The 26,588-nt window shown below is 38.3% G+C and overlaps 1 protein-coding gene and 1 long non-coding RNA gene across 5 annotated transcripts in view; one reads left to right on the forward strand and one right to left on the reverse strand.

Annotated features, from left to right (window-relative positions):
- The window catches only part of LOC131743596 (uncharacterized), a 68,174-nt gene extending 47,843 nt beyond the window's left edge, over positions 1 to 20,331 (reverse strand). For both annotated transcript variants that reach the window (XR_010841716.1, XR_010841717.1), the window contains exons 1-2: positions 20,085 to 20,331; positions 19,530 to 19,659 (exon numbers count right to left, since the gene is read on the reverse strand). This is a non-coding gene — a long non-coding RNA (uncharacterized lncRNA). The remainder of the gene's footprint in view (positions 1 to 19,529; positions 19,660 to 20,084) is intronic.
- NUF2 (NUF2 component of NDC80 kinetochore complex) overlaps positions 20,286 to 26,588 on the forward strand; it is a 34,356-nt gene continuing 28,053 nt past the window's right edge. Inside the window, exons 1-5 of one of the 3 annotated variants that reach the window (XM_067040087.1) lie at positions 20,286 to 20,544; positions 23,289 to 23,394; positions 24,059 to 24,201; positions 25,397 to 25,471; positions 26,454 to 26,530. In XM_067040087.1, coding sequence (XP_066896188.1) covers positions 24,079 to 24,201; positions 25,397 to 25,471; positions 26,454 to 26,530 — 275 coding nt within the window. In that variant the 5' untranslated portion in view covers positions 20,286 to 20,544; positions 23,289 to 23,394; positions 24,059 to 24,078. Of the gene's footprint in view, positions 20,545 to 20,736; positions 20,830 to 23,288; positions 23,395 to 24,058; positions 24,202 to 25,396; positions 25,472 to 26,453; positions 26,531 to 26,588 lie in introns of those variants that run through there. The other 2 variants (XM_059042375.2, XM_067040093.1) reach the window with 2 other exon arrangements.

Raw genomic sequence — 26,588 nt, forward strand, 5'->3', positions numbered from 1 at the left:
GGCATATCTATCTCTACTTGTGATTCTCTTGTACCATGCCTCCCTTACTTTATCCCCTTAGCCAGATTTTCTTAAGTAGGGTCACCAGTCTGCAGCTGATCAGCTGTGAGTGACGCTACAAAACTGTGGTACAGGGTGCCCCCCCGATGCTGATATATAACTACCTTCAGAACGATATGGATGTAACGTGGTCATTGAAAGCTGACTATGTATGTTAAAACAAACTTTTTCACTATTAGCAAACTACCATGTTATCAGCAGTCTGGAGTTTGGGCTTATTTTTAAAGTTGTTTCTAAACTGATACATGGTCACTCTGTTATGTTCCTTTCAACTTTATCTTTGTGTATTCACTAAGTGCACAGTTTTAGAATTCATAGACACTGTCAGTCCTCAGTAAATTAGGATACCCCTCTATGATCTGTTGAATGAAACCTACTTTTCTCTATGACGACTCAAAGTGTCACCAATTCAATTACCTTTGTTTGTTCCCTTTGAAGATATTCAGACAGTGCTTTTTAAGAGTTCTGTTTCTAAGAAAAATAAAATGAACCACATGTACTGAGCATGTTGCACTCAAAGGGCATTAGTAAATATAAAAAATAAGTAATTAGCATTCAATTTAAAAAGGAGGTATAAAAAGGGATTGTATTCTGCTCTGAGGGGAGCTGGCACATTTGTCCTGGTTTGAACCCTCAAGCTATTTATAGATCCTGTTCAGGAAGGCTTTTGTTTCACGGTGTTGTGAATCATGTTTTTATGGATTGAATTATGTCCTTCCAAAGAGCTATGTTGAAATCTTAAGCCCCCAAATCTCAGAATGTGACCTTATTTGGAAACAGGGTCTCTATAGAAGTAATCAAGTTAAAATGAGGTCATTAGGGGAACACTTAATCCAATATGACTGGTGTCTTTATGAGAAATTTGGACACAGATACACAAATAAGGAGAATGTCATGTGAAGATGAAGGCAGAGATTGGGTGGTACATCTGCAAACCAAGGAACACCAAAAATTGCTATCAAACCACCAGAAGCTAGGGGAGAGGCATGGAACAGAGTTTTCCTCAGAGCCCTCAGAAGGAACCAACTCCGCTGACACCTTAATCTGAAACCGAGTCCTCCCAAAACTGAGTTCCTCTGCCGAGTTTATGATTAACCTCTATATCTGAAATTGTATTGCCTTTCTGGTCCCAATCCTGTTCCCCTCAAGATTGAGGAGTATCAAATAAAAGGGGGGATTGAAACCACATACAAGTCCCTATGTCCCTGTCCTTTGAAGTAAAAGGCTTTGCTTTAGTCTCCCACCTCTCCCCAGAGTCTCAAAAGCCTGTCTCAAGAGTTAATGATTAGGAAATGTGAAGATGTAAAAATAAAGAGTAGTTTTGGGTTGGAAACTAGTAACAATTTAGACTATAGACCAGGCACATAGCAGAGTCACTGAACTCCCAGTTCCCTGAAAGATATAGATAAAGGCCTGACACACATTCTTAAGTTGTTTTTACAGGGAGCAGACCTCCATCAGATGAAAACTGCTGACCGCAAGCATGTACACCCCAGACTGGTTGAAACCAGAAGACTGGTGATGCTCGAAACTTCACCTGGATTTCTTCACCAACCAATCTGAGAATTGTGCACAAGTTGATCATGTACCCTGAAGCTCCCTCCCTCACACTACCTTCAAAACCTTTGTCTCCAGCCTGCAACTTGAAGATGGTCTTAGGACCTTAGACCACCATATTCCCAGGTTGCTAGCCTCTTAAATAAAGCAAATTTTCCTTTCCACCTTTCAAACATTGGCCTTTCAAGTGGTAAGCAGCTGAACTTAGGTTCAGTACCAGCCTTGTTCAGTTACAAATCTTGTACTTCTAGTCTCCAGAACTATGACACAATGAATTTCTGGTTGCCAAAGACACCAAGTTTGAGGTACTTCTTACAGTAGCCCTAGCAAACGAACACATAATACCTTTTTTCTAATCTCTTAATTTCTGAATTCATATACAAAAGAACTCATCCCACATTTGCAAGCAACTCCTATAAGGGGTAAGGCTAAAACAGAGGAAAGAGCTACTGGGATTTTGATATGACCAGGCTCCTCAAAGTGTGGTTTTCCCACCCTTATCTCTCTAGCCCCTGCTATCTCTCCTTACCTCATCCCCTTTCAGAGCCAAAGAGATGTCACCATTCAGTAAAAACTAACTCTAGTATATCCTTTACTTATTATTTTTCCTGAAATATAATAGTTTTCTCCAATATAAATCTAGGATTCTACATTGGAAAAGTGATAAATAGTTGGAGAACTTAATGAAGTCTTCTCAATTTTTAATTATGACATAAAAATGAGAAAATTTTTGCTTTTTTTTTTTTTTTAAGCAGGAAGGACCTATCAAATTATCTAGAAAAAGTTCCTATTTTATTGAGTAGGAAACTGAAATAATAGAAACAATATCTTGGTCTTTGCCCTTGCTTCCTGGAACAGAGCTCTTAACACCCTCGTAATTTAAGGGTTTCCTAAGTGATGAGAGCACTAGGAACATCTTTTGTTCTAATAATTGGTCTTTGACCCCAGTTCCTGACACAGAGCCCCTAAATCCCTTGGAATTTCCTGGGTGAGAGGACTGTCTTTGTTCTAATGAGGCAACTCTTGGTGGGCTTCTGGATAGTTTCAGGATGAGGGTTGGTCTCCAGAAAGACCAAGCCATGATTTGAAGCTTGGAACTTTTAGTTCCAACCCCTATTCTCTGGTAAGGGAAGAGGGGCTAGAGATTGAGTTAATAATTAATCACACCTACATAATGAAGCCTCCATAAAAATCCCAATAGTATAGAGTTCAGAGAGCTTCAGGGCTGGTGAATACATCTACATACTGGCAGGGTAGGGTGCCTCAACTCCACAGGGACAGAATCTCCTATGCTCAGGACCCTTCTGGACCTCACTTTATGTATCTCTTCATCTGGCTGTTCATCTGTACCCTTTATTATGTCCTTTATAACAAACTGGTAAACACAAGTATTTCCTTGAGTTCTGTGAGCCATTCTAGCAAATTATCAAACCCAAGGAGGGGTCATGGGAACCCTGATTTACAGATGATTTGTCAGCAGTACAGGAAACAACCTAGAATTTGTGATTGATATCTGAAATGGAGGCAGTCTTGTAGGACTGATTTCTGAATTTCTGGGATCTGATACTAACTCCAGGTAGACAGTGTCAGAACTGAGTTGAATTGTAGGACACCCAGCTGGTGTTGAATAATTGATGTGTGGAAACCAACCCCCCGTCCCACCCCCCCACCCACATCTGGTGTTAGAAGCATTGTGAGTGTAAGTTAAGCAGAAACACAGTTTTTCCCAGACAGAAACCAATACCCAGATATTTTCTAGTCCATTTGGTCCCTTGCTGGTAAGAAAAGGAGCAGCAGGAACCTGGGGATTAAGAAAGTACCTACATTCCTGCAACTTAATGACAAGTAGGATGACCTTGGCTTCAATAGTAGTAAGAAAAAAGAGCTTTAGTAACACACAACTGGTTCAGTAATGAGATTTGCAGTCAAGAGCAATGTCAAATAAATGACCAGAAACTCTCTATTCTACTCACTGAAGCAAAAGGGGATTTCAAAGGAAGGAAAGGAAGTAAACTAGTATTTATTGACCATCCTTATTGTGTTACTACTTTATATTCACTATCTCATTTAACCCTCATCCCAGCAGCCTTATTAATCATATTTTCTAGAACACTCAGCTGAGACAGAAAGATGTTTAGAAACTTTCCCCAGAAAACAATGACTAGTAACAGGAAGAACTGGGTTCTGGACCTAGATCTATATCAACCTGCTAGGTTAGCAGCTGTTCTCGACTCTAATGGACTACCTGCTTCAGAATCACTTGGGGAACAACTTTAAAGTGCTAAAGTTCTTAAACCCAGAGATCCCGAGTCAGTTAGGTCTGTGGGTGGCGTCCAATAATCTGAGTTTTAAACAGTTCAGCACCACACATGATTTTGACAGAAGTCAGCAGTGAGTCACATTAAAATTTTTTTTCTGTGAGAGTGATTCTTAATCTTTAGTTCAGATCAGTCACTTTTCCAGAGAACATGGGCTACTCTACAATTGAATACAAAGAAACCCTCCCCATTTCAATGTTTACCAGCATTTTTTCAACATATTTAATATATAAAGCATCTTAAATTGAGTTGGTACTTAACTGAAACTTCTTGAATTAATGAGCCATGCAAAATGAATTAAAGTAACTAAGTCATTAAGTTCTTATGTGACACCAGTGATGCTCTTTTGGATTATTTGAAACAGCACAAGCAAAAGCTAGATACTGACACAAGATTGACAATTCTGTACTTTGACAAATAGGAACATTTAGAAAGTGGCCATCTATTATTTTAATCATCTTGGAAAAAAATGGTAATTCAACTTAAAAACTGTAGAAAAGACATAATACTAAACTGGTTTTTAAACAAAGTAAATTTAGCTTTATAAAAAATTCACTACACTGTCCTTATTTTTCTCATTTAAATTGATAAAACTTCATCAGGGAGCAAAATAGGTCCATGGGTCAGACCATATTTATAGACTAACTGCAGGGTTCATTATTATAGGGTGTATAAAGAAGAAGCTTCAGTCCCTGACTTTAAGAGTATTTGCAATTTAGATAATCAAATTTACCTGTATGGAACGATGCAAAAGCTATATAACAGTTTTTTCTTTTTTAGTATGTAATTATGTGGTACATACTGGGAGAACAAATAAAAGAAAGATCTGTGGACTGGAGCAGGAAGTGAAGGATTGGTGAAATAAATGATAGCTGAATTGAATTTGGCTAGGTTGGAAAGAGGGGGAGGAGAATCCTAAATGGAAAAGGAACAAAATGCACCAGGTGGAAGTAAGCTACTGAGAGCTGACAGTGATATGAGCCGGGATTGTTGCAAGGAGACAAACCTTGTTAGAACAGAGGTTTTTTTTTTTTTTTTTTTTTTTTTTTTTTAATGTCATATAGAGCTGGTTATTTATTTAGTTCAGGGCCCAACCAAGGTTTACATATTACATTGTTGATTTTTTTTAACATCTTTATTGGACTATAAATGCTTTATAATATTGGTTAGTTCCTGCTGTATAACAAAGTGAATCAGCTATATGTATACATATATCCCCATATCCCCTCCCTCTTGTGTCTCCCTCCCACCCAACCTATCCCACCTCTCTACGTGGTCACAAAGCATGGAGGTGATCTCCCTGTGCTATGTGGCTGCTTCCCACTAGCTATTTATTTTATATTTGGTAGTGTATAAATGTCAATGCCACTCTCTCACTTCATCCCAGCTTACCCTTCCCCTCCCTGTGTCCTCAAGTCCATTTTCTATGTCTGCATCTTTATTCCTGTCCTGCCTGTAGGTTTTCCAGAACCTTTTTTTTTTTTTTTTCAGATTCCACATATATGTGTTAGCATACAGTATTTGTTTTTCTCTTTCTGACTTACTTCACTCTGTATGACAGACTCTAGGTCCATCCACCTCACTACAAATAACTCAATTTCATTTCTTTTTATGGATGAGTAATATTCCATTGTATATATGTGCCATATCTTCTTTATCCATTCATCTCTTGATGGACACTTAGGTTGCTTCCATGTCCTGGCTATTGTAAATAGTGCTGCAATGAACATTGTGGTACATGACTCTTTTTGAATTATGGTTTTCTCAGGGTATATGCCCAGTAATGGGATTGCTGGATAGTATGGTAGTTCTACTTTTAGGTTTTGAAGGAACCTCCATACTTCTCCATAGTGGCTGTATCAATTTAAATACCCAACAACAATGCAAGAGGGTTCCCTTTTCTCCACACCCTTTCCAGCATTAATTGTTTGTAGATTTTTTGATGATGGCCATTTTGACCGGTGTGAGGTGATACTACATTGTGGTTTTGATTTGCATTTCTCTAATGATTAGTGATTTTAAGCATCCTTTCAAGTATTTGCTGGCAATCTGTATATCTTCTTTTGAGAAATGTCTGTTTAGGTCTTCTGCCCAGTTTTGGATGGGTGGTTTTTTTGTTTTTTTTGTTTTTTGATATTGAGCTGCATGAGCTGCTTATATATTTTGGAGGTTAATCCTTTGTCCGTTACCTCGTTTGCAAATATTTTCAATGAGGGTTGTCTTTTCATGTTGTTTGAGGTTTCCTTTTTTTTTTTTTTTTTTTTTTTTTTTGCAGTACGTGGGCCTCTCACTGTTGTGGCCTCTCCCGTTGTGAAGCACAGGCTCTGGACGCGCAGGCTCAGCAGCCATGGCTCACGGGCCCAGCTGCTCCGTGGCATGTGGGATCTTCCCGGACTGGGGCACGAACCTGTGTCCCCTGCATCGGCAGGCGGACTCTCAACCACTGTGCCACCAGGGAAGCCCTGAGGTTTCCTTTGATGTGAAAAAGGTTTTAAGTCCCATTTGTTTATTTTTGTTTTTATTTCCATTACTCTAGGAGGTGGATCAAAAAAGATCTTGCTGTGATTTATGTCAAAGAGTGTTCTTCCTGTTTTCCTCTAAGAGTTTTACAGTGTCCAGTCTTACATTTAGATCTCTAATCCATTTTGAGTTTATTTTTGTGTATGGTGTTAGGAAGTGTTCTAATTTCACTCTTTTATGTGTAGCAGTCCAGTTTTCCCAGCACCACTTATTGAAGAGACTGTCTTTTCTCCTTTGTAAATCCTTGCCTCCTTTGTCATAGATTAGTTGACCACAGGTGCGTGGGTTTACCTCTGGGCTTTCTATCTTGTTCCATTGACCTATGTTTCTTTTCTTTGTGCCAGTACCATATTGTCTTGATTACTGTAGCTTTGTAGTAGAGTCTGAAGTCAGGGAGTCTGATTCCTCCAGCTGTGTTTTTTTCCCTCAAGACTGCTTTGGCTATTCGGGGTCTTTTGTGTCTCCATACAAATTTTAAGATTTTTTGTTCTAGTTCCGTAAAAAATGCCATTGGTAATTTGATAGGGATTGCATTGAATCTGTAGATTGCTTTGAGTAGTAGAGTCATTTTCACAATGTTGATTCTTCCAATCCAAGAACATGGTATATCTCCCCATCTGTTGGTATCATCTTTAATTTTTTTCATCAGTGTCTTATAGTTTTCTGCATACAGGTCTTTTGTCTCCCTAGGTAGGCTTGTTCCTAGGCATTTTATTCTTTTTGTTGCAATGGTAAATGGGAGTTTTTACTTAATTTCTCTTTCAGATTTTTCATCATTAGTGTATAGGAATGCAAGAGATTTCTGTGCATTAACTTTGTATCCTGCAACTTAACCAAATTCATTTATTAGCTCTAGTAGTTTTCTGGTGGCATCTTTAGGATTCTCTATGTATAGTATCATGCCATTTGCAAACAGTGACAGTTTTACTTCTTTTCCAATTTGGATTCCTTTTCTTTCTTTTTCTTCTGATTGCTGTGGCTAAAACTTCCAAAACTATGTTGAATAATAGTGGTGAGAGTGGGCAACATTGTCTTGTTCCTGATGTTGGTGGAAATGGTTTCAGTTTTTCATCACTGAGAACAATGTTGACTGTGGGTTTGTCATATATGGCCTTTATTAGGTTGATGTAAGTTCCCTCTATGCCTACTGTCTGGAGGATTTTTATCATAAGTGGGTGTTGGCTTTTGTTTGTTAGAAGATTTTTAATCAGAGTCTCAATTTCAATGCTTGTGATTGGTCTGCTTATATTTTCTATTTCCTCCTGGTTCAGTCTTGTAATGTTGTGCTTTTCTAAGAATTTGTCCATTTCTTCCAGGCTGTCCATTTTACCAGCATACAGTTGCTTGTAGTAATCTCTCACGATCCTTTGTATTTCTACAGTGTCAGTTGTTACTTCTTTTTCATTTCTAATTCTGTTGATTTGAGTCTTCTCCGTTTTTTTCTTGATGAGTCTGGCTAATGGCTTGTCAATTTTGTTTATCTTCTTAAAGAACCAGCTTTTAGCTTTATTGATCTTTGCTATTGTTTTCTTCATTTCTTTTTCATTTATTTCTAGTCTGATTTTTATGATTTCTTTCCTCTGCTGACATTCAGGATTTTTTGTTCTTCTTTCTCTAACTGCTTTAGGTGTAAGGTTAGGTTGTTTATTTGAGATGTTTCTTATTTCTTGAGGTAGGATTGTATTGCTATAAACTTCCCTCTTAGAACTGCTTTTGCTGCATCCCATAGGTTTTGGGTCATCATGTTTTCATTGTCATTTGTTTCTAGGTATTTTTTTATTTCCTCTTTGATTTCTTCAGTGATCTCTTGGTTATTAAGTACTGTGTGGTTTAGCATCCATGTGTTTGTATTTTTTACAGATTTTTTCCTGTAACTGATATCTAGTCTCATAGCGTTGTGGTCGGAAAAGATACCTGATACAATTTCAATTTTCTTAAATTTACTAAGGCTTGATTTGTGGCCCAAGATATCCTGGAGAATGTTCCATGAGCACTTGAGAAGAAAGTGTATTCTGTTGTTTTTGGATTGAATGTCCTATAAATATCAATTAAGTCCATCTTGTTTAATTTATAATTTAAAGCTTGTGTTTCCTTATTTTCATTTTGGATGATCTGTCCATTGGTGAAAGTAGGGTGTTAAAGTCCCCTACTATGATTGTGTTATTGTCGATTTCCCCTTTTACGGCTATTAGCATTTGCCTTCTGTATTGAGTTGCTCCTATGTTGGATACATAAATATTTACAATTGTTATATCTTCTTGGATTGATCCCTTGATCATTATGTCTCCTGTAATAGTCTTTATTTTAAAGTCTATTTTGTCTGATACGAGAATTGCTACTCCAGCTTTCTTTTGATTTCCATTTGCATGGAATATCTTTTTCCATCCCCTCACTTTCAGTCTTTATGTGTCCCTAGGTCTGAAGTGGGTCTCTTGTAGACAGCATATATACATGTCTTGTTTTTCTGTCCATTCAGCCAGTCTGTGTCTTTCGGTTGGAGCATTTAATCCATTTATATTTAAGGTAATTATCGATATGTATGTTCCTATTACCATTTTCTTAATTGTTTTGATTTGTTATTGTAGGTCTTTTCCTTCTCTTGTGTTTCCTGCCTAGAGAAGTTCCTTTAGCAATTGTTATAAATCTGGTTTTGTGGTGCTGAATTCTCTTAGCTTTTGCTTGTCTGTAAAGGTTTTAATTTCTCCGTGGGATCTTAATGAGATCTTTGCTGGGTAATCTTGGTTGTAGGTCTTTATGTTTCATCACTTTAGATATGTCCTGCCACTCCCTCTGGCTTGCAGAGTTTGTGCTGAAAGATCAGCTGTTAACCTTATGGGGATTCCCTTGTATGTTATTTGTTGTTTTTCCTTTGCTGCTTTTAATTTTTTTTTTTTTTAATTTTTGATAGCTTGATTAATATGTGTCTTGGCATGTTTCTCTTTGGATTTATCCTGTGCTGGACTCTGTGCTTCCTGGACTTGACTATTTCCTTTCCCATATTAGGGAAGTTTTCAACTATAATCTCTTCAAATATTTTCTCAGTCTATTTCTTCTTCTGCGACCCCTATAATTCGAATGTTGGTGCGTTTAATTTTGTCCCAGAGGTCTCTGAGCCTGTCCTCAATCCTTTTTCTCTTTATTCCGCTCTGCGGTAGTTATTTACATTATTTTATCTTCCAGGTCACTTATCCGTTCTTCTGCCTCAGTTATTCTGCTATTGATTCCTTCTAGAGAATTTTTAATTTCACTTATTGTGTTGTTCATTGTTTGTTTGCTTGTTAATTCTTCTAGGTCCTTGTTAAACGTTTCTTGTACTTTCTCCATTCTATCTCCAAGATTTTGGATCATCTTTACTATCATTACTCTGAATTCTTTTTCAGGCAGACTATTTCTTCTTCATTTGTTTGGTCTGGGAGGTTTTTACTTTGCTCCTTCATCTGCTGTGTATTTGTCTGTCTTCTCATTTTGCTTAACTTACTGTGTTTGGGGTCTCCTATTCGCAGGCTGCAGGTTCATAGTTCCCATTGTTTTTGGTGTCTGCCCCCAGTGGTTCAGGTTGGTGCCCTGAGTTTGTAGGCTTCCTGGCGGAGGGGACTGGTGCCTGTGTTCTGGTAGCTGAGGCTGGATCTTGTCTTTCTGGTGGGTAGGACTGCGTCCAGTGGTGTGTTTGGGGGTGTCTGTGAACTTATTATGATTTTAGGTCTCTGCTAATGGGTGGGGTTGTGTTCCTGTCTTGCTAGTTGTTTGGCATGGGGTGTCCAGCACTGGAGCTTGCTGGTCATTGAGTGGAGCTGGGTCTTAGCATTGAGATGGAGATCTCTGGGAGAGCTCCTGTTGATGGATATTACATGGGGCTGGGAGGTCTCTGGTTGTCCAATGTCTTGAATGTGGCTCTCTCACCTCAGAGGCTCAGGCCTGACACCTGGCTGGATCACCAAGACCCTCTCAGCCACACACCTTATATGTAAATGGGTTAAATTCTCGAATCCAAAGGCAAAGGGTGGGTGGCCATCTGCGCTCTGCTCAGTCCTCCAGCCGGGCATTGTCCTCTGGGGCCCGTTGATATGGATAGCTTTCTTTGGATCCAGGTCCAGCTGCATTCCCTAGCATCTAGAAGAAGCAGCTGATGCCCCCATCTTCCCCTATCCCTGCTGCAGGTCATTACAATCCTGGAGTGCCCAGAGGGTATGTTCTAAGAAGTAGTAGAAGACAGAAACAGGCTCACAAAGAGAACAGACTTGTGGTTGTCAAGGGGAAGGCAGGATGGAGGAGGGATGGACTGGGAGTTTGGGTTTAATAGATGCACACTATTACTTATAGAATGGATGGATGGACAGCAAGGTCCTACTGTACAGCATAGGTTACTATATTTGAAGTCTTGGAATAAACCATAATGGACAATAATATAAAAATGAAAGTGTATATACATATATATATGTATATACATATATACATATATATATATATATATATATAACTGAGTCACTTTCCTGTACAGCAGAAATTAACACAACATTGTAAATCAACTATACTTCAACAAAAAAAAGTGTAGTGGAAGATTAAGTTGGATAAGAAAAGTGGATTGGATGATATGAGAAACAGACTAGTACCAGAATAAGGAGTCTAAATTTGAGCAGATAAAAGGACATTGCAGTTTCTCACTGTGATATAATAGGAAATATATATTTGGTCTTAATCCCTGGCTCCTGGCTAGAGCTACTAAGAAACCTACTAAAAAACTGATAAAGGTGCTAGGAGCCTCCTCTGTTCTAATAATTGGTCTTTGACCCTAGTTCCTAACACAGAGCTCCTAAATACCTTGGGTAATAGGAGCATCTTTTGTTCTGAGGCAACTTTTGATGAGCTCCTGGATAATTTCAGGATGAGGACTGATCACCAGAAGACCAAGCCATGATTAGAAGCTTGAAACTTTCAGCCCTGACCCCCATTCTCTGGAGAGAGGAGAGGGGAGAGGGGAGAGGGGCTGGAGACTGAGTTAATAATCAATCATGTCTATGGGATGTAACCTCCATAAAAATCCCTGACGTATGGGATTGTGAACACATCAATGTGCCAGGAGTATGGGGCATTCCACCTCCATGGATACACAAGCTCCTGTGCTCAGGACCCTTCCACACCTCACCCTATGTATCTCACACCTGGCTGTTCCTCTTTATTCTTTATTAATAACTAACCGGTAGACACAAGTGTTTTCCTGAGTTCTGTGAGCCATTCTAGAAAATTATTGAACCTGAAGAGGGGGCCGTGGGAACTCCAATTTTTAGTCCATCAGTCAGAAAGAAGTTCAGGTGACAACCTGGGACTTGCAATTGGCTTCTGAAGTGGTGGCAGTCTTGTGGGACTGAGCCCTTAACTTGCGGGCTCTGACACTAACTCCAGCTATCAACAGATAGTGTCAGAACTGATGCTGGTATCAGAGAATTGGCCATATGGGAAAAAACCCACACATTTGGCGACCACAAGTGAAACAGTGTTGAGAGTAGAGAGCTTTCCCTTTTCACTCACCTAGAGAAGAATACAAAGCTAAAACGTTATTTTGCACTTGTAGGCAATCTCTCCTAATTTTTGGTTCTGAAAGTATAGTGTCTGACACATACAAATATTCAATGAATTCCTGTTGACGGTATCACAGTCATTATCTTTACAATTTAGACAAAATCTTTGCAATCTTGTCAATTCTGATTAACCTAGGGGTTAGAATCTTAGTTTAAATTTCTATTCCCTACTAAGCTACCACCCTACGTGGTTTGCCACTCTGCTTTCTGTCTCCAAGCCTAAAATGAAAACATAACACAGTGAAATAAAATGTCCTCACCCTCCCCCCCAAACAACCACACCCCCACTGTGATTAGGGGAGAAATAAAATGATTTTGAGATAATTCATTGTCACTCAAGTTGGGAATGATCTCCTAGCATAATATAGTCTGGTTTATTCCTAAGAAATAAGTCAAAATTATGTTAATACTGTGATTATGAATTTCTAATGTAGAGCAAATAGTGGTTTTCCTAAGGAAATTAATCCTGGGGGTGGAGTAAATGCATTAAATGTGTTTTTAGTTAATATTAACTCCATTAAAAATTTTTTTCGTGGACCCCGCATCAATGAGCAGAACCAAAAGCAAATGACAACCAACAAATGGCTATAGCTGTGAAATTTCCTGTGAAGACAAAGGCAGAAACAGAGAGCCTGGAAATTTATTCTTTTTCTTTGGAATGATCATAGGTCCCAGGGAAATAAGGGCTGGGAGAGACCCTGGAAGCTGCCAAATTGTGGGAAAAGAAGGTTAGGAATGTGAGAATACCTACATAGGACATCTCTGAATGCCTGGAATGCCCTTGTGAGGCAGGCTGCCAGTCTACCCCAAAGCCTACAAGGGGCCATAATCCCTAGAACACAAGGGAAAAGGAGATCAAATAATCCAATCAACTAAATCCCTCCCCAAAGAACTGCTCAAGGCTTCATAGGTATTTTGTGAGAATTGTAGGGGGTTGGTAAAGGGTGGAAGGTATCTAGGGATACAATCTTTCCTAGAAGGACCCGGCAACACAATCTGAGGAACATAAAAAGAAGGGGTCTACTGCTCACAAAAATTAACACTGTCCCTATCAGTTATAGGGCTGAAGATTAGGGAGCACAGTAGAGCAGATAAAGACAGAGCTTACCCCCATTAGATTATGTGGGTTCAAATTTTGGCTCCGTTTTTCTAGATATATGACTATAAGAAAATTGTTTTCTTAAGTGAGTTAAGGTTTGGTTTTTCATCTGAAAAATGGGAATGGAAACAACTTCATGCAGTTGTGAGAATTAATGAAGTAATACATGGAGAGGACCTAGCACCTAGAATATCTTCTATGAATGTGAATTATTATTTAAGTACTGTATGAAAAAGGTATATAAATGGAAATTGTCGTAATGGGTTATCTTAGGAGCAATATTCAGGTATCAATTTTGAATTTATATGGTCAACCTGTTTATCAGGTTGCCTGCTTAATAAATAGTCAGTGAAAACTGAAGGGTGATTTTTTTCAAATACTAACAATGAAATTAGATACTCTTTACTTGGTACTTAATGTAGAAATGTTTTGATAAAACACTCAGATACAGTCTCCTTTTTGAGAGAAAACAGGATTAGGGGCTATGAAAAGATGTTGAGAACTCAGAAGTTATTTCCTTCTAAGGGATCATTTAATAAAGTCCATCCTAGAAGATTTACTGTAGATAATAGAAATCACTAGTTAAAAAGAATCTATAGGAATGATAACATGACACTAACACTCTGACAAAAAAAACCTAGTTATCTCCAGAGTTTTCTGATTTGTGATACTCTATCATTATTGGTTCTGTTTTTTTAACTTCCTTTTCCAAAATTTGTTATGATTAACATAAGCGTTCATTAATATTAACATTTTCCCCCATGAGAATCTTTTAAACTCCTTTGAAATAATTGGAAACACCACAGAATATTATGATACCAAAATTGGAAACACCCAGAGAATAAAAATTGCATTAAAAAAAGTCACATTGGACAAATATTTTTATCAATATCCAATTTTGGGGGCTATTAATTCCTAAGGCTCTCCATACTGTGTTAAAATAATATAGGTTGATGTGAAAGTTGGTGATAGAATACTAGGAGGTTAGAGTATAACGTACCAAATTTTTGCTTCCTTAAATCTGCTTTAGAGTTCATTGCAAATTAACAAAAGACAAATATATTATGGTTTCAAACTGAATATTTCATCTGAAACCAAAACAAAGATACTGTTTACAGTACCTCAAATGTATAGCTCAGTTTCCAAATCTACTAACAAAGATGAACACAGCTGAGGAATGAAGTAGATTAACAGGTCTGGAATGAGTAAAAGGTAATAAAAAGCAGACAGCTACTTTGAATTCAATGCTGCTTGTCTTCTTAAGCCTGAACTCTAAACATGTATCTTAAAGCCAATAAATTCAGAATCTAATTTTTTCCACCTAGAACATTGTGTTCAATGTTTATCACTCTAATTCTATTTACTTATGTAAAAGAAAATGAAACAGAACTTCCAAATTGTGTAAGGTTAACATTAATACAATAGCGCCACCCAGTGAATATGCTGTGCAAATAAAAATGTTACTAGAATTTACCACTTGAAATATTAGTGCATCTTCAGTATACCTATAACCGCAACATTTTAAATAAAATTATACACTAAAATGTCAATTCACAAATATATAAAAGCATTTTTACCTATTCATTCATAATTAACTACAGTTAAGACGTGTAAAGGATATTCCAACACTTGTAAATAAGGGTTTTGCATATTAGATACTACTTGTAATGTTGGCGAGCAATGTTAGCTGCCAGGTCAAAGAGGCACACTGTTTCCTCTCACATGAATTGTTAGGCAGATGTAAAACTATGACACTCATTTGCTTTAGTAGGTTTTACCTATCCCTCACGATACATCGTTTCAAAGATTTTCTGATGCCCTTAATATAAAGTATGTGTTCATAATTTCACTTTAGCCTGCTATTCATGGTTAGTTATTATTTTTAAGACATGAATAAATATTAATCGTGTAAGTGAACTGAACAATGGCATCAATGATAGTCATCAAATCTGTAAACCAATTGATAATGTGATGTGGTCAAAAAATGCTAGTATGGGGCTTCCCTGGTGGCGCAGTGGTTGAGAATCTGCCTGCCGATGCAGGGGACACGGGTTTGTGCCCCGGTCCGGGAAGATCCCACATGCTGCGGAGCGGCTGGCTGTCTGGAGCCTGTGCTCCACAACGGGAGAGGCCACACAGTGAGAGGCCCACGTACTGCAAAAAAAAAAAAGCTAGTATGACATCAGATATCATTACTATTCTACTTATACCAATCAGATCATAGTTGGAGTACTGTTTTCAGTTTCAAGTTCATACAAATAGAACACTTTTTTCTCATCTTTTCATTTTTCATAAGAAATATAAGCACATGGGGGAAAAGTATAAAGAACCAAAGTATATTCAATAAAAAGAAAATCTTTTCACTCTGAGCCCCAGTCTCCCTCCTCAGAGGCTACTACTATTACTAATTTCTCCTGTTAGATGGACCATGTTTAAAAAGGAGTCATTCAATTCAATAACAAACATTGACTGGGTACCCAGTTTGTTGTGCTAGACACAAGTGTTAGGAGCTAGGGAATCAAGTCATTTAGCATCAGCCCTGTGCAATAGTGGAGAGAGACACAAAACTGATCATTTCAATAAAGTATAAACTTTTATTTTTTTCAGTATACAAAGAATACACGTGAGATCTCTCCCAATCGCACTGTATCTATCATTTTCATGTGTATCTCCCATAGGCATCTTGAGCTAGACATATCCAAAACTCAATCACCAGTCACCTCCCAAAATGAGTTCACCTCTATATTTCCTAAAGCAGAGAATGGCATCCCATTTATCTAGGGGCTCAAGCCAGAAAACTCACTCAGCAGATATTTATCAAGCATCTACAATGTCTAAAGACGTCTAGGTCATGAACATATGATAGCAAATAGTGTCCTCACTCAAAGTTGTTTATGGAACTCTATCCTTGACTTCTCTCACCTCTGCCCTCCCAATTCAGTCATCAAGTCCTGCTACTTCTACTTCCTGAATTTCAGTGGGATCTATTTCCATCCATGCTGGCAACACCCTAGTATAGGCTGCAATCTTCTTTCCCCTGGATTATTACAATGAGGTCATAACTGGTTTTCCTTCCTTCAGTCTTGCCACTCTTCAATTCTATTTTCTCACAGCAGCCAGTCATCACCTAAATACAAACCTAATCTTGTTGAAGCCCTTCAAACTTACTATTACTTTTAAGAAGTCCAAACGCCTTAACATGACTAGTAATACTCTTCATGATCTGGTGCCTCTTTACCTCCCTAGCCCTGTGTCTAGAATCTCTGTTCCTAGGCTGTGCTCTCCTCTTATGTCTGGGCCTTCACAGTTGTTATCTCTTTCTTGCCCTCCACCCGTTAACCTGGCCAATTCCTAGCTATTCTCCTGCATGGAGTCACTCAGACTAAACCACAATTTTTTTTTAAATTACTTGTCTCCCTTCCCTATGAGAATATAAGCTCTATTAGGTCAATTAATATATTGATTATTATCACATTTGCTTGTTCATTATTATACTTCCAGTACCTAGTTTAGTGTCTTGCATAAAATAAGAGGCTCAATAAATATTTTTTGAATGAATAAATCTATCCCTAGAAAGTCAGAAGGAAAGTCAACTAGTTCAGACTGTGGATTAGGGAAAGCCTTCTTAGAAGACATCTGAAAAGTGTAAAGAAAGTAGGAATCAGGCAAAGAAAATCAAGACAGTCCAGACAGAGTCAACAAGAATAAGAAAAGGCCTCAAAGTATAAAACAGCCTCAAGAATGGGAGGTGGGTGTGATGGGAGATGACAGTGGAAAAATAAACAGTGGCAAGATCATGGAGGTCCCAGGGTGCAGGCTATGGAGTGGACTTTGTCTTGGAGGTGATGGTGGGAGGGGTTGTAAAAGCTTAACCAGACCAGTGAAATAGTCATATTTACATTTAAGACTGATCATTAGGCAGCTACTTAGAAGACAAAGTGGGAGATGCAGGTGAGGGTTGTATGGCTGGAAGCAACAGTGAGATAGATTGGGCAGTTGAAAAAAAGAAAGGGATAAATTAGAATTTGAATGGCTCATGAGCCCTCCCAAATGCATCTATCTAGTAGGCAAGGAAATAAAAATCTGAATATCAAGGAGGAAGTCAGGGATAGCAGTAGTTTTTGGATCCTTGAGAAAATAGATTAAAACAATGAGAATGGATGGTACTCTGAAGGAGAAGATTTATGCAAAAAACAAGAAAAATCAAGGTTGAAACTTATACTGTATAAAGGGCAAGCAGAGAAAGAGCCTCTTAAGAAGCACGAGATAGGCAGAAGACACAGGAGAGAAGCAAAGGGACTTAGGTTTCAAGAAGGGTCTGATTGATGGTGTCAAATGTAGCAGAGAGGTCTAGAAAGAGGCACTGATCAATAGCACAGGAGGAGTAGGCACTATTCATCTTCTGAGATCAATAAGAGAGAGACAGATAAATGTGGTGGTAAGGGAAATGGGTGGGCAGGAAGTTAAGGAATATGTTGCATGATGGCTTGAATTTTCTCTATTAACTGGGAACAAGGTTGCTGGAAATGTCTGTGGCCCCTGGGAAATCTCTATATTCAAATAAGTGGGTGCTTGATGGCAAGGAGGGTGTAAGACCCAGTCTGACTATTTCATCTATTCTTACCACACTAGACGAAGTGAATCAACTGTTCATCCTCACTGACCCACTTAAAACAAAGCAGAAACAACAATTTGGAATTCTTGTCACTTAAAAAAATTTTAACCAAAAGCACTAGCTACCACAGGACCGCCACGTGAATTAAAGATAAAGTCCTAGCTGCAGGCTGCCATAGTCTCACTGAGCATCCCATCTTGTCAGCCAAAGGTCTGCTCAGTCCTTACAGGTCTGTCATCCAGGATTTAAAGTGCAATCTAGAAAAGGAACATGGAATTAAAATTAGAAAAGAAACTGGCATAAAGGTCGCCGATGCATGTGAATGTGTGTTAAGTGCTTGAAAAATATCTTTTACACTACTCTAGTCACCTTCGAATAAAAAGAGAAGTTGAAGCTGAGGATGGAGGTAGTTATGAGAAATCACTGCAAGTTATAAGACAGGGAACTGACAAATGATAAAGTAGTGTCAAGAACTGGGAGTGAGCTGAAGCTGCAGACCAACAACCTGTTGTACATCACTTTGTACATCCATTCTATTCTTGGTTTACATATAGGTCACTCTTTCCTTGTCTGGACTCTTAACAATGGTGCAGGCATTTGTCGAGCACTTACCGTTTGCAAGATATTTTACTAGGACAATGTATAAATAATAATAGTCAAAATAACAGGTAATACTTATCGAGTGCATACAATTCTGCCAGACACTTTACATGAATGAATCCATTTAATCTTCATGACACCCTATAAATAAGATATTATTGCTACTTTAACGATGCAGAAACCAGTTTAGTTAGGTTAAACAACTTGCCTGAGTCCATACAAATAGTAAACAGTGTTATGAGGGATTTTTTTGTTCGTTTGTTTGTTTTTTGGCTGCATTGGGTCTTCGTTGCTGCGAGTGGGCTTTCTCTAGTTGCAGTGAACAGGGGCTACTCTTCGTTGCAGTGCGCGGGCTTTTCATTGTGGTTGCTTCTCTTGTTGGGGAGCACAGGCTCTAGGTGCGCGGGCTTCAGTAGTTGTGGCACTGCGAGCTCAGCAGTCATGGCTCACGTGCTCTAGAGCGTAGGCTCAGTAGCTGTGGCGCATAGCCTTAGTTGCTCTGCGGCATGTGGGATCTTCCTGGACCAGGGCTCGAACCAGTGTCCCCTGTGTTGGCAGGCGGATTCTTAACCACTGCACCACCAGGGAAGCCCCGTGATGAGGGATTTAAACCCAGCTCTTTCTGACTCAAGAGCTGAGCTCTCAGCGATTGTGCTAGCTATGGTCCTTTACCCTGCCTCTAAGAAGATACCGCCTAGTGGAGTATGTGCATGCACTAGTAATCAGTTTGATTTGGTAAGTGCCAATGAGAAAGGTCTTTTTTCTCTCCTCTCCTCACTCCAAGTATTGTTTAAAAACTCGATTTTCTAACTCACTTTTGAGTTTTACTAGATTCTGACTTTTGAGAATTACATCAGTAAATGGACATACAAAAGGGAAAAGGAAGCCCTAAACTAATGAATATGAAATGTATTTTTATTTCAAATCGGTATAAATTTCTATATCAATAGGTATAGCCTCCACCACCCCCCTACAACAAAGCACCAGAATTTGTGTACTTTCAATAGTCTTCCCAGTATTATTTTTCACTTGATTCAGGGCAGACTTCCCATCCAATACACCACCCTCACTAGATAATACTGAATGCTGCAGTCAGAAGCAAGTCCTATTACGGCTTCTAGAGCTCCAAGCCATAATACAACTAAATGGTTCCCCCCCACCCCCGACAATTAGGCCAGTCGTACCTTCTGCTGCAAGACCCAGACTTGTGATCATGTATGAAGTGCCACGCATCATGTGAAGAATACAACTCACTCGGGGACGTGCAAATTTGGGGAACAGTTCAATGTTGTTAGCACCGGGAGTGCCTTGCTCCTGTAGAGGGATGAATGAAGGGAGGGAAAACAAAGGACACGGGTTCTACACTAGATAGTGCCACTTACTATAGAAGTGGAAACAAATCACTTTTGAGCCCCAGGTTTCTTGCCTGTAAATGTGAAAGGATTTGACCAGATGAACTGCTAAGACTGCTCCCACCTCTTGAAGTTGGGCTCACCAACGCAGAATCAGATGATCTGTGTCCAAATCCTGGTTATGCTACTTGTGAACTACTGCGCACAGCTTTGGGCCAGTTGCACAATCTCCCTGATTTAATCCCTCATTTGATGATGGTATCTATTAGCCCCCTTTCCCTTTTTAATGAAGCCTAAATGAGCCTATAAGCATCCAACACAGAACCTGGCGTCTCAATCAACGCTCAAAAAATATCGGTGTTATTACTCTGAGACTCTGTGACTTACCCTGCCCTATTGAGAGCCCCACGTCGTCCTTCCCTTGTCACCTTGAGTTTAGCGCGTCTCCAGAAACCCCTTACTCACTTTCGCTCTTCACCTCGGACGCCAAAACTGTTCAAAGGTCTCACGGAACTTCGTATCAGCCCCAGACTCCTCCCCCAAACCGCGGCGCTTCCATTTCCTGCGGAATTTAGATCCGACTAGACGCCAACTCCGCGAAAAATAGATCCGCTCGGAGGCCGGCGTCCTCTCTCGCAACTCCAGCACCAGCCGTCTCGTGTCTATTGAGCCCAACCGGCACCCGGCGCGGCGGAGAGCAGGAAGTGGGCGGGGCGGAACGGGGCGGGAGTTCCAGTAGGAGGCGGCAGGTTTGAAAAGTGATAACGGTCCGTGTTTGCTGATTTTTGAGTTCGCCCGTAACTACTCCGCGGACTCGCATCCTTCCTGTGGGCGGCTGGTGCGGTAGGTGAGCGCAAACAGACAGTCGCGGAAAGAGGAGGCGAGACTGAGTGTGCCCTCTCGCTCCGGAGCAGCCGGCCGGAGCCCGGACGCGGAGCCTGGCAGTGTTTTCGTTACGCTCAGAGCTTGGGAGGAGGCTGGAGAAGCCAGCCCTTGGGAGGTGGGGGAAAGCTCATAGGTCGTGTTTATTGGATTTTAGTCCCCCAAACAACCTGAGCCCAGTTCCTACGAAACGAATGGGTGTTTGCTGGTACAGCATAGACTACGGGAAAAGAAACTTGAGGTGCAGCTGGTCAGTTAAATCTTGTATTTGTATATTTTTAACCCAGTTATTTTAGAAGGTTATGGGGGTGCAGATGCTGGTCCACTGTCTTTGTAGACAAGTCTCCATTGCTCAAACATCGCTTAACCAAAGTCAAACCCAGAAATCAAAAGGCAAAAATATCATACTTAATCCAAAAGTCAGAGGAAGAGAGCGGTGTATGCATGGCGCTTTGCATGCCTGGCACGATCATTTTCCCTAAATGAGTTCAGGAAACTTTTTACTTAAATTTTTGATGTTGAGAGTCTTTTCTCTTTGCTTTTGTTTAGCCTCTGCTTCCTGGGATTTTGATTTCCACGATCTAGTTTATTTTAGAAAAATGACGTGTCTGGAATTTAATCGGTATTCTTTCAGTACCTACTGTGCACAGGATCGTGGTGTTGCAAATAAATGAGGAACGGAGGGGTAATTAGTAGTAAATGCCTGCTACTTGGTAGGTGATCTGTAGGTCACTGTACATATACTAGGTCATTTATGCCTGCTACTTGGTAGGTGATCTGTAGGTCACTGTACATATACTAGGTCATTTATATACTTTATCCCACCAGAGCTCAAACTGTATTGGAAGGCCTCTCTCCCCCTTTCTCCCTTCTGTCCTTTTCTCTCCCTCTCCTCTGTCCAGCTCTCCCTCCCTCTCTACGCACACACGTGAATGAATTGGAACTGAAGTTGTACTATCAAAGAAAGATAGAATTGGATATGGGAGGTGGTTCCAAAAGGAAACATTGGAAGTTTGGGAAACATCTTGAAGGAGACTAACTTGTAACAGAAAATTCATTAGGTTATTTGATGTGGTGGGTAGGATGAGTAATTAAAGTATTTTTGTAAAGATGTTACATGATGCATTTGGTGTTCTATACAGATTCATCTGATAGCACAGTGTGCAAGACTTTAGAAGAGAGGGATGTGCGATAATAATTAATTAAGATATTTTACACCTCTTTCTCTATTGTGATCATCTCTGATCCAGATATAGTTTGTTTTGGAAAGTTGACTTTTTCTGCAGTCTTTGGGCAATTGATGATTTTTAAATCTATGACTTAGGTGAAAATATAGAATGCATATTTATGTTGAAAAGGACATATAATATATGAGGTGTCAGAATCTGGATCCAAAAAGATTCTGGCTGTAGAAGGAAAGTTTGGAATTATGAAATTCAATAATAGGAAATAGGAATAATAGGAAATTCAATGATAGGAAATGCAAATTACAAAATTCAATAATAGGAAATAGGAATAATGGGAAATTCAATAATAGGAAGTGCAGATCCTTGCTTAAGGTTCAAATAATCAATTATGTAAAAAGAACATGAAGAAGTCCTGGCTTGTTGGCTACGAAGTCGTGTAAGAAGTCATGGAGAAGTGGGCTATGCTGAAGAAGTTCTCGGAGTTTCAGTCAATCACACACACATATATATATATATATTTGTCAGTAAGTGTTATAGTAGCACAAGATCAGCAGTGACCATCATCAACTGTGTTGATATTCTGCCCTAAGCAGACCATATCTGGAGTATTGTATTCAATTTGAGCATTACACTTTAAGAAGACATTGACAAAACAGTTTTAGAGGAAAGTGAGTAGGATGGTAAACTTTCTAAAACAAAGTCATAAAAGGAGTGGCTATTCTTAAATTATACTTACCTTAGACAAGACAGGGCTAAGCAGAGATATGATAGCTTTCTTCACGTTTTTGAAACTGGAGTCATAAAAACAAGGATTAATATATTCTATGTAGTTGCAATGACTAGAAGTAGGACCAGAAGGTAAGAGTTACAACAAACATATTTCTTCACAGTATGAGAGAGAGTTATCTAATTATTAGAGACATACTAAGGTAGACAGAAAGTTTCCTTGAGACAGTGAATTCTGTGAAGTTTGCAAGTGTTTAAGCAGAACTGAGAAGTTATTTGTTAATCATCTTTTAGAATGGCTTCCTGCATTTGTCAGTGGTTTAAGTTGCCAAAGCTGCCTTTTAACCCTAACATTTGGAGAAACATTAGGAGCCTAAAGAAATAGATTTCCAGAATTGTGGGTCATTTCAGTTTGTTGCAAAAGTGAGTGTATTCACTTTGGATCTCTGGCATCACACTGCTTCCCTAGAGAGTAGGAGATCCATAAGTAATGAACCAAGTATTGTTAACTGAGTGGTGGGGAAAGTGGCTTCTGTTGCTGCTGCTTCTACTACTACTGTTACTATTGCTATTCTGTTAGGCATAGCTAGAGATATGGAGAAAATTAAAGTGTCTTAGCTTACTGTTGGCTCACAATGCAGTGCCAGAGTTCTGTAAACATTATCACAAAACACTGTGGCAAGTATTATAACAGAGTTCAGTGCTAGATGTAGAGTAGGATTTCTTAACCTCAGCATTATTGACATTTTGAACTGAATAATTCTTCGCTGTTGATTGGCCCCCTTATGCATTGCAGGATGTTTAGCAACATGCTGGGCCTGCTACCCGCCAGATTCCAGTAGCGTCCTGACAACCAAAAGTGTCTCCAAAGTTGTGAGAACTACTGCTCTAGGAGAACACAGGTGCGAATATTTTACTATCTAAGGACATTAGGGGAAGTGGTTTTTTTGTTTTATTTTATTTTATTTTTCAAGTTCTCACTCTAGTGATTGGAATTCCTGCCAATTACAGTTGTTGTTTTTTTCTCTCTGTTCCTACTTACATCTCAAACCTTATTAATCATCTCAGTGTGTGTACATTGAATAGAATGTTAAATCAGAGTACAGTTTTAGTATTTATGCTGTTTTGCTGTTGTCTGTGTATAGATTCTGCTGATAGTGTTGCCTATGTATCTTACTTTGAGGATTAATTCTCAGGATAGATCTTATTAAACTCTGTGCCCCCCAGATTTAAAGAAGTTTCTCATCTGTCTGTTCAACCTGTCTTCTTTCCCATATGAAAGAAAACAGCATTAGGAGAACTAGAAAATGACTGTGTTGCTTTAGAATAAAAGTTATTTTAGGAGATATATATATATATATATATATATATATATATATATATATATATATATATTTGTCTTTAATGTTATCTTACTAGGATGTTTGATGATTTGAAGGTAGTTAACACTACTATGAATATAGTTCAACCTTGGGTTGTTAATTTTGTCCTTATATTTATCAGCTTCTAGATAATTGAAACTGCTAGTTGTGCCATGTTTCTGATCTTTGTTTTCAATTCCTTCAGACTAACAGAAGACTCCCAAGATGGAAACTTTGTCTTTCCCCAGATATAATGCAGGTGAAATTGTGGTTCATATTCGAAACAAAATCTTAACAGGAGCTGATGGTAAAAACCTCTCCAAGAATGATCTTTCTCCAAATCCCAAGGTAAAATGTAGTTGTGTTTGCATGTGGTTAATGTTATTTGAAAAGAAATTAAACTACTAGGTCTATAGAATGTGGAGAAAGGCATGTATATTACTATTTGATATAGGCTAGTTATTTTAATCCAGAGAAACTCTCTTACCTAGTATAATTTTGCAATAACATTAAGTTTATATGTGGAGCAACTTCTACATTCCCATTAGGAATTCAGATCTTTAATATGGTTGTTTTCTCCCCCCACCCTGAAAAAAAAGCTTCTAAACCATAGGCATATTAAAGTATATTCAACTTGTTATTATCGGAGTAGTGGTCTGAGGGTATCATTTATTGGTAAAGCTTGAAGGAACTTAACTCCAAGTGGTTGCCAATCAGAAAAAGCGCTTAGAAACAGTCTTTGGAAGCTTACAGATTAATTTTCTTGCATTATGCCCCAAGGAGGAATTGACTTGTTTTGACAGACACTGTTCTTGATATCTTTAGTTATTAAATGCAAAAAAGAACTATTCATGTGTCACAGAAAATCCCAAAGTCTCCTTCCAGTTTCTTGTGTTCATCTTGAAGTGATAACATAATAAAACCTCGTTTAATGATGTAGAAATTAAACTTTTTGATATTGATGCCTCTTTAATTCTTTAAAATAGAACAAATAATCTCAGAATAAATGAACTTGTATATGGATGAGAACAGGTTCTATAGGCCAGCATTTGGGAACCACTGATTTAGAAGATAAAAGTTAAAAATCCCATACTATCCTATTAAATTTATACCTCCTGGCTCATAGTAGTCATTCTAACAGCTAAGGCATCTTAACCTTAACATCTGAGGCATCAAACAAGGTTTCCCATGTTCTTTTTAAAAAAATACACCCTCATTATTTTTGTCATATGTCTGACAACCTGTTTTGAAAGACTAACCCATCTTCCATTCCCTAATGTGGATAGATTGCCTGGACTGGATTTGAAGATGCTTGCTAACATTCTGTATATAAGCTTAAACAACTGATCTTATTGACACTTATCACATGTGAGCAAACTGATAAGTATATAAGATGTTTTAAAATTTGGAAAAATTAAGAAATATTTCAAGGAGAATGGAATAATGTTATCACTCTTTTCTTCTTTGTATCCATTTACTATAATATTGGACAGTAATGGTGATAGTGGTACAACAGAGTATTAAAAGTTATTTTTCTATTTAGCCTGAAGTCTTGCATATGATCTACATGAGAGCTTTACAGATAGTATATGGAATTCGACTGGAGCATTTTTACATGGTGAGTTTAAGATGAGGCAAAATTATGGTTTTAGCTGCATTTCTCGTGCTCTCATTGAGTACTGGTTTTCAGGATGGGAAGTTCTTGACTTTATTTTTAACAAAATCAAGGCTTATTTAAAATTAATGTCACTTACACGGTACACGGGAATCTTAGGCATAATAATGGCCTATACTGATAGCTTTAGTAAGATGAAAACTATTACTAAAGACCTAAATGACACAAGTTATTGATGCTATGCAGTTGACAGATGTACAGTTTGTCTTCAGAGACTATAGTAAGCAACAACAAAGTCTTTACAGATACTGTTCTCTTCTCAGGAAGGACTCCCAAATTAGAGTAGGAGATATGTACTAAGATTGAAAACAATTGAAATAAGGCAATTGAGCTTTTAGAAAATTAGTTATTTCTGGTAGGAAGATTATTTTTCTTAATCTTTTTGCTGTTGTTGTTAAATCATCAGGGCATCATCTGAAGATGTACAAAAATGTAATATCTGTAGAGTCTCACCAATATTATATATTATTTAAAAATCTAAGGGTTTGTCACTTACTTGCTATGAAACCTTGCTAAAGCTTAGTTTCTTTGTCTATAAAATAGGGATAGTACTCTGTCCTACTGTGGTTATAAAAATTAAGAAAGAATATATTGAAAATGCTTAGCATAGTACCTGATATTTAGTAAATGCTAACCATTACCCCTATATTTATTTTTTTTAACATCTTTATTGGAGTATAACCCCTTTATTTTTTAGTTCATTTAAAAAGTCTTTATTGAGCACTGACTGTGAACCTAGTATTATTAATTTTAATGACAACTCTAGTTTTGTGCCAGGATCTGTATTGTTTGCTTGTTTTAAATTAATGATAATAAGTTAATATATTTTGATTGTAATCTATGATTAAGATTTCTTGAGGTTGAAGATTTTTCTCATTTTGTCTAATCAATGTATAACTTAGATTTTCTGGTTTATTACATTTAGATGCCAGTGAACTCTGAAGTCATGTATCCACATATAATGGAAGGCTTCTTACCAGTCAGCAATCTGTTTATTCATTTGTGAGTAAAGAGTCATTATTTTCTTAGTCCACATTCATATTTACATTACATTCAGCTT

This window comes from Kogia breviceps, chromosome 1, assembly GCF_026419965.1.
Source record: "Kogia breviceps isolate mKogBre1 chromosome 1, mKogBre1 haplotype 1, whole genome shotgun sequence".
In the NCBI taxonomy this organism is placed as follows: Eukaryota; Metazoa; Chordata; class Mammalia; order Artiodactyla; family Physeteridae; genus Kogia; species Kogia breviceps.